A 15149-nucleotide genomic window follows, 5' to 3' on the forward strand; every position below is an offset into this window, starting at 1 on the left:
ACACGACGTGACGAAGAATTCTCGAGAATTCGAATTTTGATTGACCAGTTGTGAGTCAGTTGAGTTTCTCGTTAACACGTAAACCTTCAAGACTCGTCGGTTGATTATTATTAGTTATACGCTAGTTGTCAAGTTGTCAAGCTCGTCAAAGTTCCCCCGAGAGAATTTGGACGAAAGCTTGAAGCTGTTGTTGCTCTTCTCTTCTTACTCGCGTTTATGCTCCTTTCGCTTTCGCGAAGAAAGAGGATCGAACGGAGCTTCGAACTCGAGTACATCTCACATTGTTACACGTCGGTTGTTGCACGTTCGGCGCGCGTCTAACGTAAGTACGAGTCGAAAGGAACGTGACGACGCGGTCCTGGTGCGAGCACGTGCATCGGGCTGTGCAACAAGATCGTTTCATTCGATAGACGAAGAAACGAACGAACGTAGATCGCGATCGAAAAGTTTGAATGACTGATTTTCGACAAAGTGCTTGAAAAGACTTCGTCATCGTGTCGAATTATGGGACACTCGACCCGTGTTGTGAAACATTAGTTTCGCTCTGTATTGTCACTGCGATCGTGAAAGGTGGAAAAGAAGAACGAGAGGAGTGTTTGCGGCTCGAATCGACGGTTCGTCCTGATGAAATTTACGAGAAACTAATCGTTATTTGCCGATAAATCGTAATTCGAGCGTCCCGTTAATCGGGAAGTTATATCGCGACTTGCGACAGCGAGGAACTGAGAGTCGAGTGTAATTAGGGGCAGTGGTGGTTCCACGCCAAGTTAATTAATTAGCGATTCCTCCGTGAAGTGGCCCCGTGAATTAACGCGACTTGGATGACGTTAACGACCGCTGGTATCGACGTCATGGCGTGTATCAGAGCACCGAGGTCGGTGTGCGGATCGAGCGACGATATCAAGGCCGACTCGACCCGGAACGTCATACAGGTACGGGGGATTTTTGTTACCCGCCGCGCATGCCAATGTCCACTCGAGCGAGCTACGAATTTTCAAAGCCTTTCGCTAGGTTCTATTCTGAAAAAAAAGAAAAAAAAAAGAAACTACCGGCGAAGTGTAAAATTTGCGGCAGAGAAATTAGGATGCAACAGGGAAAAGTTTTTGATATACAGGTTGGGCCAAAAGTTTCTTCCTTTTTTCAAATAAACTGTCAATAAACAGCGAGGAAAAACCTAATTTTATTCATTTTAAAATCAAGTCAAGTCGTTTCGTTATGTTTGAAAAGTTATTGTTTCTCGCGAATGTTGGTCGCCAGAGCGGCATAATAAATTAAAAAAAACATTATAGATTTATTCTTGTAGGAAGTGAGTTGTGGAGCATTTGCGCTCTGTCGTAAAGTTTCGTTTTATTTTTCTTGCAATTAACATCCGGCGTATCTTCCAACTCTTTTGTAAATAGAGTCTGTACAAAAAAGGGAACGAAACATAGAAAGAAAAAGAAGCTGGTACTGCGAGTTAGAGAAACACATATTTATTTCACGTGGATTAGCAAAAAATGAAATAACAATAATAACATTTCAGAGAAGAAAGTAAGTTTTCACTATCGCTACTTGTAATTCAAAACCTATCATTAATCTTTTCTTTTTAATTGACTTATTAACAAACTTATTATCCTTGTCGTTTTGAAATATTTGCTAGTTCGACTTCATTTTCATTGTTAATATATTCATTTCTTCGAACGATTTGTTTTCAAACGTACTCCTACCGTAAATTTTACATCCCTGAACGTCGTTGAATAATCATAACCAGTCGAAACAATCACTATTGATGATTATGAACTGATTATTATTATTTCTTTATCGGTGTTACTTTTAAAAATTCTAAAATTTTCATCTTCATTGTTAACGTTAATTCTTTTGCGATTTGACGATTTCTTTTCTAACGTATTTTTCGCTACGTCTTCATAAATTTGACATGATTAAACGTCGGCTCGTAGAAAACAAACACTGCGAATTTTTTTCATTTGTACTGTTATTGTTACTTTTAGAAAAATTAAAAAAAAATTTAGTAAATATATAGTAAATTATTTAGTAAATAATAGTAAGGGTATGTTATTAGTAAATATATAGTAAATAATAGTAAAGCATATTATTAGTAAATATATAGTAAATATATTTAGTAAATAATAGTAAATTATATTATTAGTAAATATATAGTAAATTATAGTAAAGTATATTACTAGTAAATATATAGTAAATATATTTAGTAAATAATAATAAAGTATATTATTAGTAAATGTATAGTAAATATATTTAGTAAATAATAGTAAATTATATTATTAGTAAATAGATAGTAAATTACTTAGTAAATAATAGTAAAGTATATTATTAGTAAATAGATAGTAAATTATTTAGTAAATAATAGTAAAGTATATTATTAGTAAATAGATAGTAAATTATTTAGTAAATAATAATAAAGTATATTATTAGTAAATGTATAATAAATTTAGTAAATAATAGTAAAGTATATTATTAGTAAATATATAGTATATTATTTAGTAAATAATAGTAAAATATATTATTAGTAAATATATAGTAAATATATTTAGTAAATAAATAGAGTATATTATTAGTAAATTATTAGTAAGAGTATATTATTAGTAAATATACTTAGTAAATTTAGAAAATATATTTTCCGGCCGCATAAATTCAGACGTACAAAAAGTGTCGCGTGAAAAGTGAGACGTCGCGCAAATGGATGTCCCCGCAAGAAACTGGAGAAACGATAGCGCGAGGAATCGTTTCGTACCTGCGCTAATTAGAAGACACGCGTGAAAAGCACGTGCTCGCGTCTGGTTCAGCGTGCCGCGGAATTGCTCGCGCGTGCGATACTCGCGAAACGAGGGAAACCCCGTGAACGCAAAGCAGTGAACGCTGCTCGCCGCCTCGCGGCTTCGTGCAATAATGAAAATTAGAATCTGCGCGTGGTGACCCGAAATTATGAAGGAAGTTCGTCCTGCTTCTCTCTTTGCCGCGCTCAAAAATAGTACGGTGTCTCGACCGGTCCGGGGTTAACGCGCGCGTGTGTGCGCGCGTGTGTGTGTGTGTGTGTGTGTTCTCGCGCTGACTGAGCACACGTGAAAAGTCTCGCACACGCGACCGTGGACGTAAATACACGCGTGCCTCCGTGGAATACGAATGCACGCACACACGTGCAAACAGAGGAACACAGATTCTCTGTGTGTGTGTGTTCAGGACACAAACGAGTTCATTTACGCGCGCTAACGAAAGAGAGGACGAGCGTGTGCGAGCAATACGTACAAGGTAGCATGATTCGGTACGCACGGTGACTAATTCCTTTCTACCGTCGAGCTCTCCAAATCCTCTCCCGACCTGTGTCTCCTCGTGTGTGCGTTCTATTCTTCCGATTCGCCTCTTCATTCTCTCCAAAGCTTTCTCTCTCTTGAGAAAGAGAGAGAGAGAGAGAGAGAGATTTGACACGCGAGAAATATTGGCGTTTATCCAAAACAATAACGCGTGTTCGCGACGAATCTCTTTGCCTATTTTTTTTTTTTTTTTGCCATTTGCCGTGAAAAGAAACTCGAACCAGGGGCGATGCTTCTCGTTTACGTTTCTTGGCGGAAGGAACGGAGCGGAGCGTCTTCCGGTCGCTCGAGGTGATTAGGAAGAGCTCGCGTGTCTCGAGCGGTCGGAGGAAGCGTTAATTGACTGTTTCGAAAGGGCCTTCGTTAAAGTAATAGGAAGATGATAAACGGATATAATTGAAAATGAATTTTTCCCGTTAGTCACGAGAAACCAGATATGTCGCGAGAATTTTCACATTCAGACCGATTGGTTTGTCGTTTTTCGATTCGATTTCATAACGATTTGCGTTTGACAAGTGAAGAAACTAGGACTAACTGTAAAATACGACAGAGCACACAAGCTTTTATTTTACAAAGAATCGACCGGTTAAACAGATCTTATTTTATCAGTATCTGGAACCAATTGAAAGAGACGTAAACTCGATCGTATTAACGCAAGGTTGTGTACGGTGCATGCACGAGTATACTGTAAACAGAATATCTCACAGTCAGTGACAAAAACGTAACTAATGGTTTTGGATCCTACGTTTACTAACAAGTTGTAAGAATTTTTTGCTTGTTTCGACGAGTACCACACGGTTCTGATGTTTGGCATCGACTCTCTTACAATTGGTTGCCCTCTTTAACACTAGAACTACCATAGTGGTTAAAACGACCAATTTGTAATTTTTATTGCATATTTACACAATAATAATATTATATTTAATATATAATATTATAATACATAATACAAAATATATAATATTATATTTAGTACATAATATTATAATACATAATACAAAATATATAATATTATATTTAGTACATAATACGTAATACATAATATATAATATTTAGTATATAATATTATAATGCATGATACATAATACATAATATTATACATCTATTATTAATATTACATATCTATATTACATTATACATAACATTATAGAAGAAAAATAAAATATTAAAATACAATTACATATTGCAATATAAGGATATTAATTATACAAATTTTATATATTTATTAAACTCGAGATATATAATTTCATGATATAACATCTCGGAATTAATTTATATCAATTGTATACATAATTAAATTAAATGTACATTATATAAGCATACATACATTACAGTATAATATATAAATAAAAGCTTACGTACTGGTATCGTAAAGTTATATTACATTATACATAATATTACACATCTATATTACATTGTACATAACATTATAGAAGAAAAATAAAATATTAAAATATAATTACATATTACAATATAAAGATATTAATAATACAATATTTATTAAACTCAAGATATAAAATTACATGATATAACATCCTGGGATCAATTTATATTAATTAAATATACATCATTAAATTAAATGTACATCGTATAAGCATACATACATTATACAGTATATAATGTATAAATAAAAGCTTTACGTACTGGCATCGTAAAGTTTCCTATTTCTTTTTTTTCTTTTCCTTTTTTTAATTCAACATCTCTGATGGAAATTTGAATCACCCGTGTGTTAGTTCCAATTAAAATTTAATTCCACGTGACGTGACAAATGACTTTTTCAATTTGCTGGGCGGCACTCGTATTGTAACGATGCAATTGCAATTTTCCGGTTCCACGAAATTCGAATGAACCCGATTGTCGTCATTAAGTACAGGAGAAGTTGATCTAATCGTAATGTCTTTGATAGACAGAAACGCGTCCAGCAGACAGAAACGATAAAACTATGCGAAGGTTGCACAAGGGGGAGGCCGCGTAGGCCTCGCGTGCGCCGCAGTTAATAAACGTAAGTGTGCCTATACGATTGCAACAGAGGCAGAAGAGATAACGTTCCTGTATTGGCTGACGCTCGTGGAACGCGTGATTAAAATGCGAATGAAAACGGCGTGCCCGTTTTGTCGACGGTAATGACGAAAATCGACGAACAATTTCACAGGCAGACGTTCAATTTCGAAACACCTGTCACCGCGGTGTAAATTCGATTTATAGGGTAGCAAGTCCGATTGATGGCGGGTCTTTATTTGCTGGAAATTACTGTCACTTGTCAGCTAATAACTTTATACAACTCTGATTGAAACTCTGTTGATCATCTTGTCAAAGTTTATCTTTCTTTCTTTCTTTCTTTGGCCCGACAGAGTTTTTTCGATTAAATGAAGAAGAAACGAGAGAGAGACCTCGGAAATATTTTATTTACAAGCAGAAAGGTTACGTACATCATAGTTTACGTGCATGATTTTCGGTAAAGCTAAAATAAAATGACCCTGAATAAGAAAATTAAAAAAAATATGTAATGAAAAAATTGCGGATTTATTTTAGTAGGAAGTGATTTTTGGCCCGCCCTTACGGTATTATACACCATTATGTTATTTTGAGAGTGATGTTATTTGGAAAGGAGTTTCATTCTGATGAAATTTCTGTTATTTGCTCGAAATTTTAAGTATAACTTTGTCACTGGTGACCAAAAACATACAGAATGAGAGTAAAAAAGATCGCAAAATTCTGGGAATTCGAGTCGATACAATTTCCTTGGGAGAATGCAGAAAGGTACTTTCTTCGAAGATTATTTTAACAAATATTATAAATTTGTCAAAAAATAACATAATGGTGTATAATAACATAAGGATGGGCCAAAAATCACTTCCTATTAAAATAAATCCACAATTTTTCCATTACATATTTTTAAAATTTTCTTTCTTTCACAGATTTTTGAAACGTAATAGAAAAAAATCACTGTTTGAACTTAAATTTAATTAAAAATCAATGAAATCAGTTTTCTAATATTTGTACCTTGATGTTCCATTAAAAAAAAAAAAAAAAAAAAGGTGGAAAGAAACTTTTGGCCCATCCTGTATCTTTTAAAGGATAATATTAAAATATATAATATATATAACGTTAAAATATATAATATATGTAATATTGAAATATAAAATATATAATATATGTAGTATTAAAATATAAAATATATAATATATGTAGTATTAAAATATAAAATATATAATATATGTAATATTAAAATATAAAGTATATAATATATGTAATATTAAAATATAAAATATACAATATATGTAATATTAAAATATAAAATATGCAATGTATCTAATATTAAAATATAAAATATACAATATATGTAATATTAAAATATAATATGTACAATATATGTAATATTAAAATATAAAATATACAATATAAGTAATATTAAAATATAAAATATACAATATAAGTAATATTAAAATATAAAATATACAATATACGTAATATTAAAATATAAAATATACAATATACGTAATATTAAAATATAAAATATACAATATACGTAATATTAAAATATAAAATATACAATATACATAATATTAAAATATAAAATATACAATATACGTAATATTAAAATATAAAATATATGTAATATTAAAATATAAAATATATAAATTTAAATTTTTGGATGCAAAAGAGTTAACCACGTGTTGTTTCTATTGCAGATCTATACCGATTGGGCCAACTACTACTTGGAGCGAGGCGGGTGCAAGAGAAGGGTGACAGACCTTCAGTCAGACCTCTGCGACGGTGTCCTTCTCGCTGACCTAGTCGAGGCAGTCAGTAAGTATATTATTAAATTTCAATTATCACACGCGCATTTCTCTCTCTCTCTCTCTCTCTCTCTCTCTCTCTTTCTCGAAGTGAATGAAACAGGCGTCGATAATAAAGTGGCCAAATAACAGTACTCAATGGCCGAATCGTTTATGGTATTGGACAGTTAGCCATAACACATAAATCGTCAGTAAAGTCGTTAGTCCGCGGGGTAACGTGGTCACGTGCCGTACGCGCACGCCATGTGTAATGCACGCGCCTCGATAAATTCACGATTTGCTGGCCGTTAGCTGACAAAGGAACGTATCATTGTGCATTAATTATTCTTTTTATTTTTTTTTTTTTTTTCGTTGCAGCCAATCAGAAGGTGATCGACGTGAACAGGAAGCCGAAGAACGCTCAACAAATGGTGAGTCCTCTTTTGCATATTCGTTGATCATATTTATCCGTGTCTCTGCTGGCTGAGCTTGCAAAGATTAAAACGAGACTTCGAGAACTGGTCTCGCAGTTTTGTCGTAGCGTCGTGGAACTCAAATTTTCAAACGATTCGCTTGTATCAATGTTATTTTCGTGTCGTTGTCGTTTCGACGTTCATCGCGACGTGCTTCGACATTTGACGTTTTTAAATAAGCATTGATAGGTAACAGTTTGACTTTTTTCTTTCTTGACTTATTAAGTAAGTAGACGAGTTTATTACAGACATCACTGAGATTTCTTGAGGTTTTTTATTGACTCGTGATTTCTGATTCTCGCTTATATCGACGATATTTCTTAATATATTATTTATACATATTTATAAATATTATTAATAGATATTTGATGAAACGTCGAGATATAAGAAAAAACGAATTTTATTAGTTTTGAATTAAATTTAAAATTATGAATTTATTTCAGTAGGAAGTGATTTTTGGCCTATTTATAGAATTTAACATTTTCGAACGAGTGCCGACTTTTATTATTTTTATCACTGAGATTTCGTGACTTTTTTATTGATTTGTGATTTCTGATTTTCACTTATATCACGATATTTCGCAACATAACATTATTTAATGAAATTTAATTAATATTAATATAATTAAATTTCGTAATATAATATTGTCTAATGAAACATCGAGATATAAGAAGAAAAAAAAAACGAATTTTATTAATTTTAAATTAGATTTAAAAATACGGATTTATTTATAGTAGGAAGGATTTTTGGCCACCCTATAGAATTTGACATTTTCAAACGAGTATCGACTTTTACTGCAGATACCACTGAGAATGAGATTTCGTGAATTCTTTATTGATTTGTGATTTCCGATTTTCACTTTATATTCCGTGTTGTTTTGTCATTTATCTCTGTTTTGACATATACAGGGTAGGCCAAAAGTTTCTTCCCATCTACTTTCTTTTTTTTTTTTTTTTTTTTTTTTTTTTTTTTAAATGAAACGAATAGTTCATAATTGACAATTTATCAATATAAAGTGACATTTAGCGAAGAACGTCAGAGTTCCGTTTTTTTCAAACGGAATTCATCACGTAGAGAGAGGAAATGTGTACAAAAATGTGTTCAGCCTCGTGGCGGCGAGACTCGATCGCCCATAAGCTTGCAGACGTTTACGGGTTGTCTTTTAAAAATAGAAAGCCTATGACTGCATTCGGCGTGTATAGATGAAATCTAGACGAACGTGTCGTGCTCCGTGCCGTATCCTCGGTTTCGTTGCTTCATTATAATATTTCATACTTCTTACTTTAATAATACTTTATAGTCGATTATTCAAATCATCGTATTGTTATTCAAAATCATTTCACTTTTATTACGCTTGTTATCTCGTTCGATCGAGAGAAGTCTGACAGAAATGAACGTTCTGGTTCTCAGATACGATTTTCAAACAGAGATCTAACGATCTTTCAATTATCGTAAACTCTTGCACAATTCGATAATTAGTATTTCCTGATGGTTAGTTAAATATTGTCACCTGCCAGTGGATCTTTCTCTCTTTTTAAATTCACAGCGTAAATATTATCACGTATCGTCTGCAACATATATACGTTTCGCGATGAGAATACGCGATTATCTCGTCGAGTGAGGGAAACCCCTCCATTAGAAAAACGTTGACGCGATGTCCAACCTAGAGTCCACGCAGTGACATTCCTCGGTTGCGTCTCGGCTCTCGTCACTTTTCGATTCTAATCTCGAAGTCGTAAGAAAAAGGAGAAACGTGAAACAGGGATGAGGTAGGGACGGGCGAGCGTTTTATGGATTCCAACTGCATCTCGGTGAAAATGAGCTGCGTCACATCCGGATAGAGATCGACCAAGCCGAGTTACACATTGCGCGACAACGCCTCCTCGTGTTCTCCATTTGCATAATCTCGATAGGAGACGCGATGCCGATCGAAGATGAGTGAAGATAACGCCCGTAACGTTAAAAGTAGCATGTAACCACGTACCTCGAGAGGGTTGTGTTTCTAATCCGATTTGCCACGACTACAATTACACCGAGTTATCGTCTCTCGACGACGAGAAGGCAAAGAGAAACGGAGAGACTACAGAGTGTCCATAAAGTCTCTTTACAATTTCGAAAATTTATTGCAAAGGCAAATGAAAAGACAGATAAGTGGAAATTATTACAAAATGGGACGGGTATATTTAAGTTTCTTTCCACCTCATTTGATACACCTCTATATAGGTACCATTACTAATAGTATCCATATAGAGGTGTATTAAAAGATATAAATATACAGGGTGTCCATAAAGTCCATTTACAATTTCAAAAATTTATTACAAAGGCAAATGAAGAGACAGATAAGTGAAAATTATTACAAAATGGGACGTGTATATTTAAGTTTCTTTCCGCCTCATTTAATACACCTCTATATAGATACCATTACTAACAGTGTCCATATAGAGGTGTATTAAAAGATATAAATATACAGGTTGTCCATAAAGTCTCTTTGCAATTTCAAAAATTTATTGCAAAGGAAAATGAAAAGACAGATAAGTGGAAATTATTACAGAATGAGACGTGTATATTTAAGTTTCTTTCTGACTCATTTAATACACCTCTATATAGATACCATTACTAATAGTGTCCATATAGAGGTGTATTAGAAGATATAAATATACAGGTTGTCCATAAAGTCTCTTTGCAATTTCAAAAATTTATTACTAAGGAAAATAAAAAGACAGATAAGTGGAAATTATTACAGAATGAGACGTATGTATTTAAGTTTTTTTTTTTTTTTTGCCTCATTTAATACACCTCTATATAGGTACCATTACTAATAGTATCCATATAGAGGTGTATTAAAAGATATAAATATACAGGGTGTCCATAAAGTCCATTTACAATTTCAAAAATTTATTACAAAGACAAATGAAGAGACAGATAAGTGGAAATTATTACAAAATGGGACGTATATATTTAAGTTTCTTTCTGCCTCATTTAACACACCATTAGTTGCACGAAGCAGATCAAGACGGTACTCGATTTCTTACACGATCGAAGTTTTCCTCGGATATGTTCTTGATCCACTTCTCCCTTTATCGAACACTGTCCCTGTCTCCATAAATTTCTTGTGCCATGCACGAATTGATAGACGTGACGGTAGATTTCTTCTTCCATACTTAGTTCTGAAATTTCGCTGAGTCTGCAGATCCGATTTGATTTCGATAAATCTGATGATACACACTGTGCCTTCTCTTGAGGAGTAGCCATTTTGTAAGGGGTTCGTTTAACAGTATCTTAATCATCAACAGGGTATCTAAAATGCAATGTGATAAAGACAAAATGTGTTGATAACCACCGAGTACATGGAACAAATCTGACGAAGATATCTCATCAGTTGCCTTTGTGACAAATTTTTGAAATTGTAAAGAGACTCTATGGACACCTTTCATGGGGTTATGTTAAAGATATCGTCTATCGAACAAAAGTAGGGGACATCAGTAATCTAAAGCAGAGGATCACCGATGCCACCGTTGATAAAAGTATGCTACAGCGAACGTGGCAAGAAATCGAGTGCCGTTAAATAAGGCAAAAGAAACTTGAATATATACGTCTCATTTTGTAATAATTTCCACTTATCTGTCTTTTCATTTGACTTTGTGATAAATTTTTGAAATTGCAAAGAGACTTTATGGACACCCTGTGTCGAACATCGAACGATTTTTTTATAATTCTGCGACAGACCAAAATTTGTGACTCGACTCGAGTGCAATTTCTCAATTTCATAACCAGAGTTGTTGCTCGTTGTAGTTTGATGTCTAAAATGGCTCGCATAGTTTCGTGGTTAATGAATTTTTCTTCCAACTATGTAATAGTACATGCATACTCGTTCGACGACAGGGACAGCGATGGTCTTCACGATGCAATCACGTAGCAATGCAGTTACGTTCACGTTGGTGCGTAGGCGTATCTAATTTGCAACGCATGAGAGCGTGTCCAATCTCTAATTCGCACGTGATTTTCTAATATATAATCGAACAAGAAACGATTTAGCATATAATGGGAAATTTTTCAAAGGACAGAATTAATCACGTCTTATTGCACGGTTGGAAGTATTTTTACGAACGTCTAAAAATGGCCGTTGGCCCTTAGAAGACATTAAAAAGCAGAAGGTTCGATAGTTGAACTTACGCCTCGCTTGAACGCACTTCGTCTGTCGTTGGTATTGAAAGTTTCGTACGGTAGCAAAAGCAGTATTTTTAAAAATGGCCCCTGTTAAGGAACACAAGAGCAGGGAAGGTTCGATAGAGTTGAACTTACACCTCGCTTGAACGCGTTTCGTCTGTCGGCGGCATTAAAAGTTTCGTTCGACATTAAACGATTAATTCCTCGATGACCTAGTAAAGTTGCAGCAAGTTCCCTCAAAGGTTCTCCCAAACGTTCTGACGTTCAGCCTGAGTTTTGTCGTGGAAGATTTAACCAACAATAACCAAAAAGAAAAAAAGAAAAAAAAGAAAGAGCAATTTATTCAGTGCTGTAAAGATCTAGAAGAGAGACCGGAGGAGCTGTTCGAAAGTTTTGCTACCCTCTGTTAGAAACGAGTGCGTGATCCGTAGTTCGTCGCGACGCGTTCGCTTTCCAATTTCGCGGTGTCGAGGGTGGACGAAGGAAAGAAGAGGGGCCCCCCCGGTCTATAATTAAAGCGACACGAGTGTGTTTGCGTGTGCACGCACGGAAACCATACACACACACACAGACACAGACACACAGTGCTGAGATATATGCACCGCGAAGCTCGAATCACGTGTTTTTCCTACGAGGTTCGCGTACGCACGCGACTTACCGGCACGTTACCTCGCAGTCCATAGCTACACTCGCGACACGTTCCTTTCGTAAACTAAAGGGAACTTTTAGTAGTTTCCCCTTTACCAGAGACAAACAGGAAGTCCTCGATCGCTCCAGAAATCGACGCCGATGTTTGTCAGCTGCGCTTTTGCGTAGTCTTCGTGAAATCGCTGCTTTAGACTGTGTACGATCCGTTATTATCTCATCAGTTCGATAACAACGACTGATCTGAAAATAATCCATGCCATAGTAATGTGTGTTGTCACGCGTAAACGAAAATAGAAATAGAATCAAAGAAATCGAAATCAAAGATTGTAATACTGTCTAGAATATGGAGTAACTCTAAAATATAGCATTATGCAAGCAAATAGTATAGATTACAGAAACGAATAAATGTAAATCGAATATAAACTTAACATACAATGATAATATATTAAATATAATACTATATGGTATATAGTAATAATACATAATATATAATATAAAATTATATATAAAATAGAATCAAATCGAAATCAAAGGAAGATTGCAATACTGTCTAGAATATGGAGTAAACTCTATAATATAGCATTATGCGAGCAAATAGTATAGATTACAGAAACGAATAAATGTAAATCGAATATAAACTTAACATACAATGATAATATATTAAATGTAATACAATATGGTATATAGTAATAATATATAATATAAAATTATATATAAAATAGAATCAAATCAAAATCAAAGGAAGATTGCAATACTGTCTAGAACATGGAGTAAACTCTAAAATATAGCATTGTACAAGCAAATAGTATAGATTACAGAAACGAATAAATGTAAATCGAATATAAACTTAACATACAATGATAATATATTAAATATAATACTATATGGTATATAGTAATAATACATAATATATAATATAAAATTATATATAAAATAGAATCAAATCGAAATCAAAGGAAGATTGCAATACTGTCTAAAACATGGAGTAAACTCTAAAATATAGCATTGTGCAAGCAAATAGTATAGATTACAGAAACGAATAAATGTAAATCGAATATAAACTTAACATACAATGATAATATATTAAATATAATACTATATGGTATATAGTAATAATACATAATATATAATATAAAATTATATATAAAATAGAATCAAATCGAAATCAAAGGAAGATTGCAATACTGTCTAGAATATGGAGTAAACTCTATAGTATAGCATTATGCGAGCAAATAGTATAGATTACAGAAACGAATAAATGTAAATCGAATATAAACTTAACATACAATGATAATATATTAAATGTAATACAATATGGTATATAGTAATAATATATAATATAAAATTATATATAAAATAGAATCAAATCAAAATCAAAGGAAGATTGCAATACTGTCTAAAACATGGAGTAAATTCTAAAATATAGCATTGTGCAAGCAAATAGTATAGATTACAGAAACGAATAAATGTAAATCGAATATAAACTTAACATACAATGATAATATATTAAATATAATACTATATGGTATATAGTAATAATACATAATATATAATATAAAATTATATATAAAATAGAATCAAATCGAAATCAAAGGAAGATTGCAATACTGTCTAGGATATGGAGTAAACTCTATAATATAGCATTATGCGAGCAAATAGTATAGATTACAGAAACGAATAAATGTAAATCGAATATAAACTTAACATACAATGATAATATATTAAATGTAATACAATATGGTATATAGTAATAATATATAATATAAAATTATATATAAAATAGAATCAAATCAAAATCAAAGGAAGATTGCAATACTGTCTAAAACATGGAGTAAATTCTAAAATATAGCATTGTGCAAGCAAATAGTATAGATTACAGAAACGAATAAATGTAAATCGAATATAAACTTAATATACAATGATAATATATTAAATATAATACAATATAGTATATAGTAATAATACATAATATATAATATAAAATTATATATAAAATAGAATCAAATCGAAATCAAAGGAAGATTGCAATACTGTCTAAACATGGAGTAAACTCTAAAATATAGCATTGTGCAAGGAAATAGTATAAATTACAGAAACGAATAAATGTAAATCGAATATAAACTTAATATACAATGATAATATATTAAATATAATACAACATAGCATGTAGTAATAATACATAATATATAATATAAAATTATATATAAATTATATTAAAAGAATATTATATAAAATTATATAAAAAATTATAAAATTATACAAAATATTATATAAAAATTATGCATAATATTATATAGAATATAATGATAATATAATAAAGTTCTATATCGCGCTAGGAAAACTATTGCAAGAAGTAAGAAGAGACAGAAATCAGTTAAGAAAAGGAAGCATGCCTATCGTCTATCTATTACATAGAGAATAGAAAAATAGTTTAATTAATAGATTAACAGATTAGTCAGAAGTAATCTGATATCATTCTTTTTCTTCCTTTCCTTTTTCACAAATTCACACATTCGTGAAAGACGTAATATTGTCCAAAGCAAGAATCATATCGTACAAGATAAATAGGAAAAGGGAAAGTATGTGAAACTGAATGCTACATAGGTATTGGTGTTTACAAAGGGGAGGAACGAATTTATTTTCTCTATTGTCTGTTGCACAGAGTATAGTGGAACAGTTTAATTGGAAAAGTAATCTCTATATATTTCTCTTTCTGTTTTATTTTTTTTTTTTTTTTTTTTTTTTTTTTTTTTTTT

General features: G+C 32.5%; 1 protein-coding gene across 1 annotated transcript in view; it reads left to right on the forward strand.

Annotated features, from left to right (window-relative positions):
* Nucleotides 1-15149, forward strand: part of LOC122528700 — a 104335-nt gene that overhangs the window by 23560 nt on the left and 65626 nt on the right. Inside the window, exons 2-3 of the mRNA XM_043654093.1 lie at nt 7019-7136; nt 7484-7536. Coding sequence (XP_043510028.1) covers nt 7019-7136; nt 7484-7536 — 171 coding nt within the window. The remainder of the gene's footprint in view (nt 1-7018; nt 7137-7483; nt 7537-15149) is intronic.

The sequence above is a fragment of the Frieseomelitta varia genome, unplaced genomic scaffold, assembly GCF_011392965.1.
Source record: "Frieseomelitta varia isolate USP_RPSP 00005682 unplaced genomic scaffold, Fvar_1.2 scaffold_129, whole genome shotgun sequence".
Classification (NCBI taxonomy): Eukaryota; Metazoa; Arthropoda; class Insecta; order Hymenoptera; family Apidae; genus Frieseomelitta; species Frieseomelitta varia.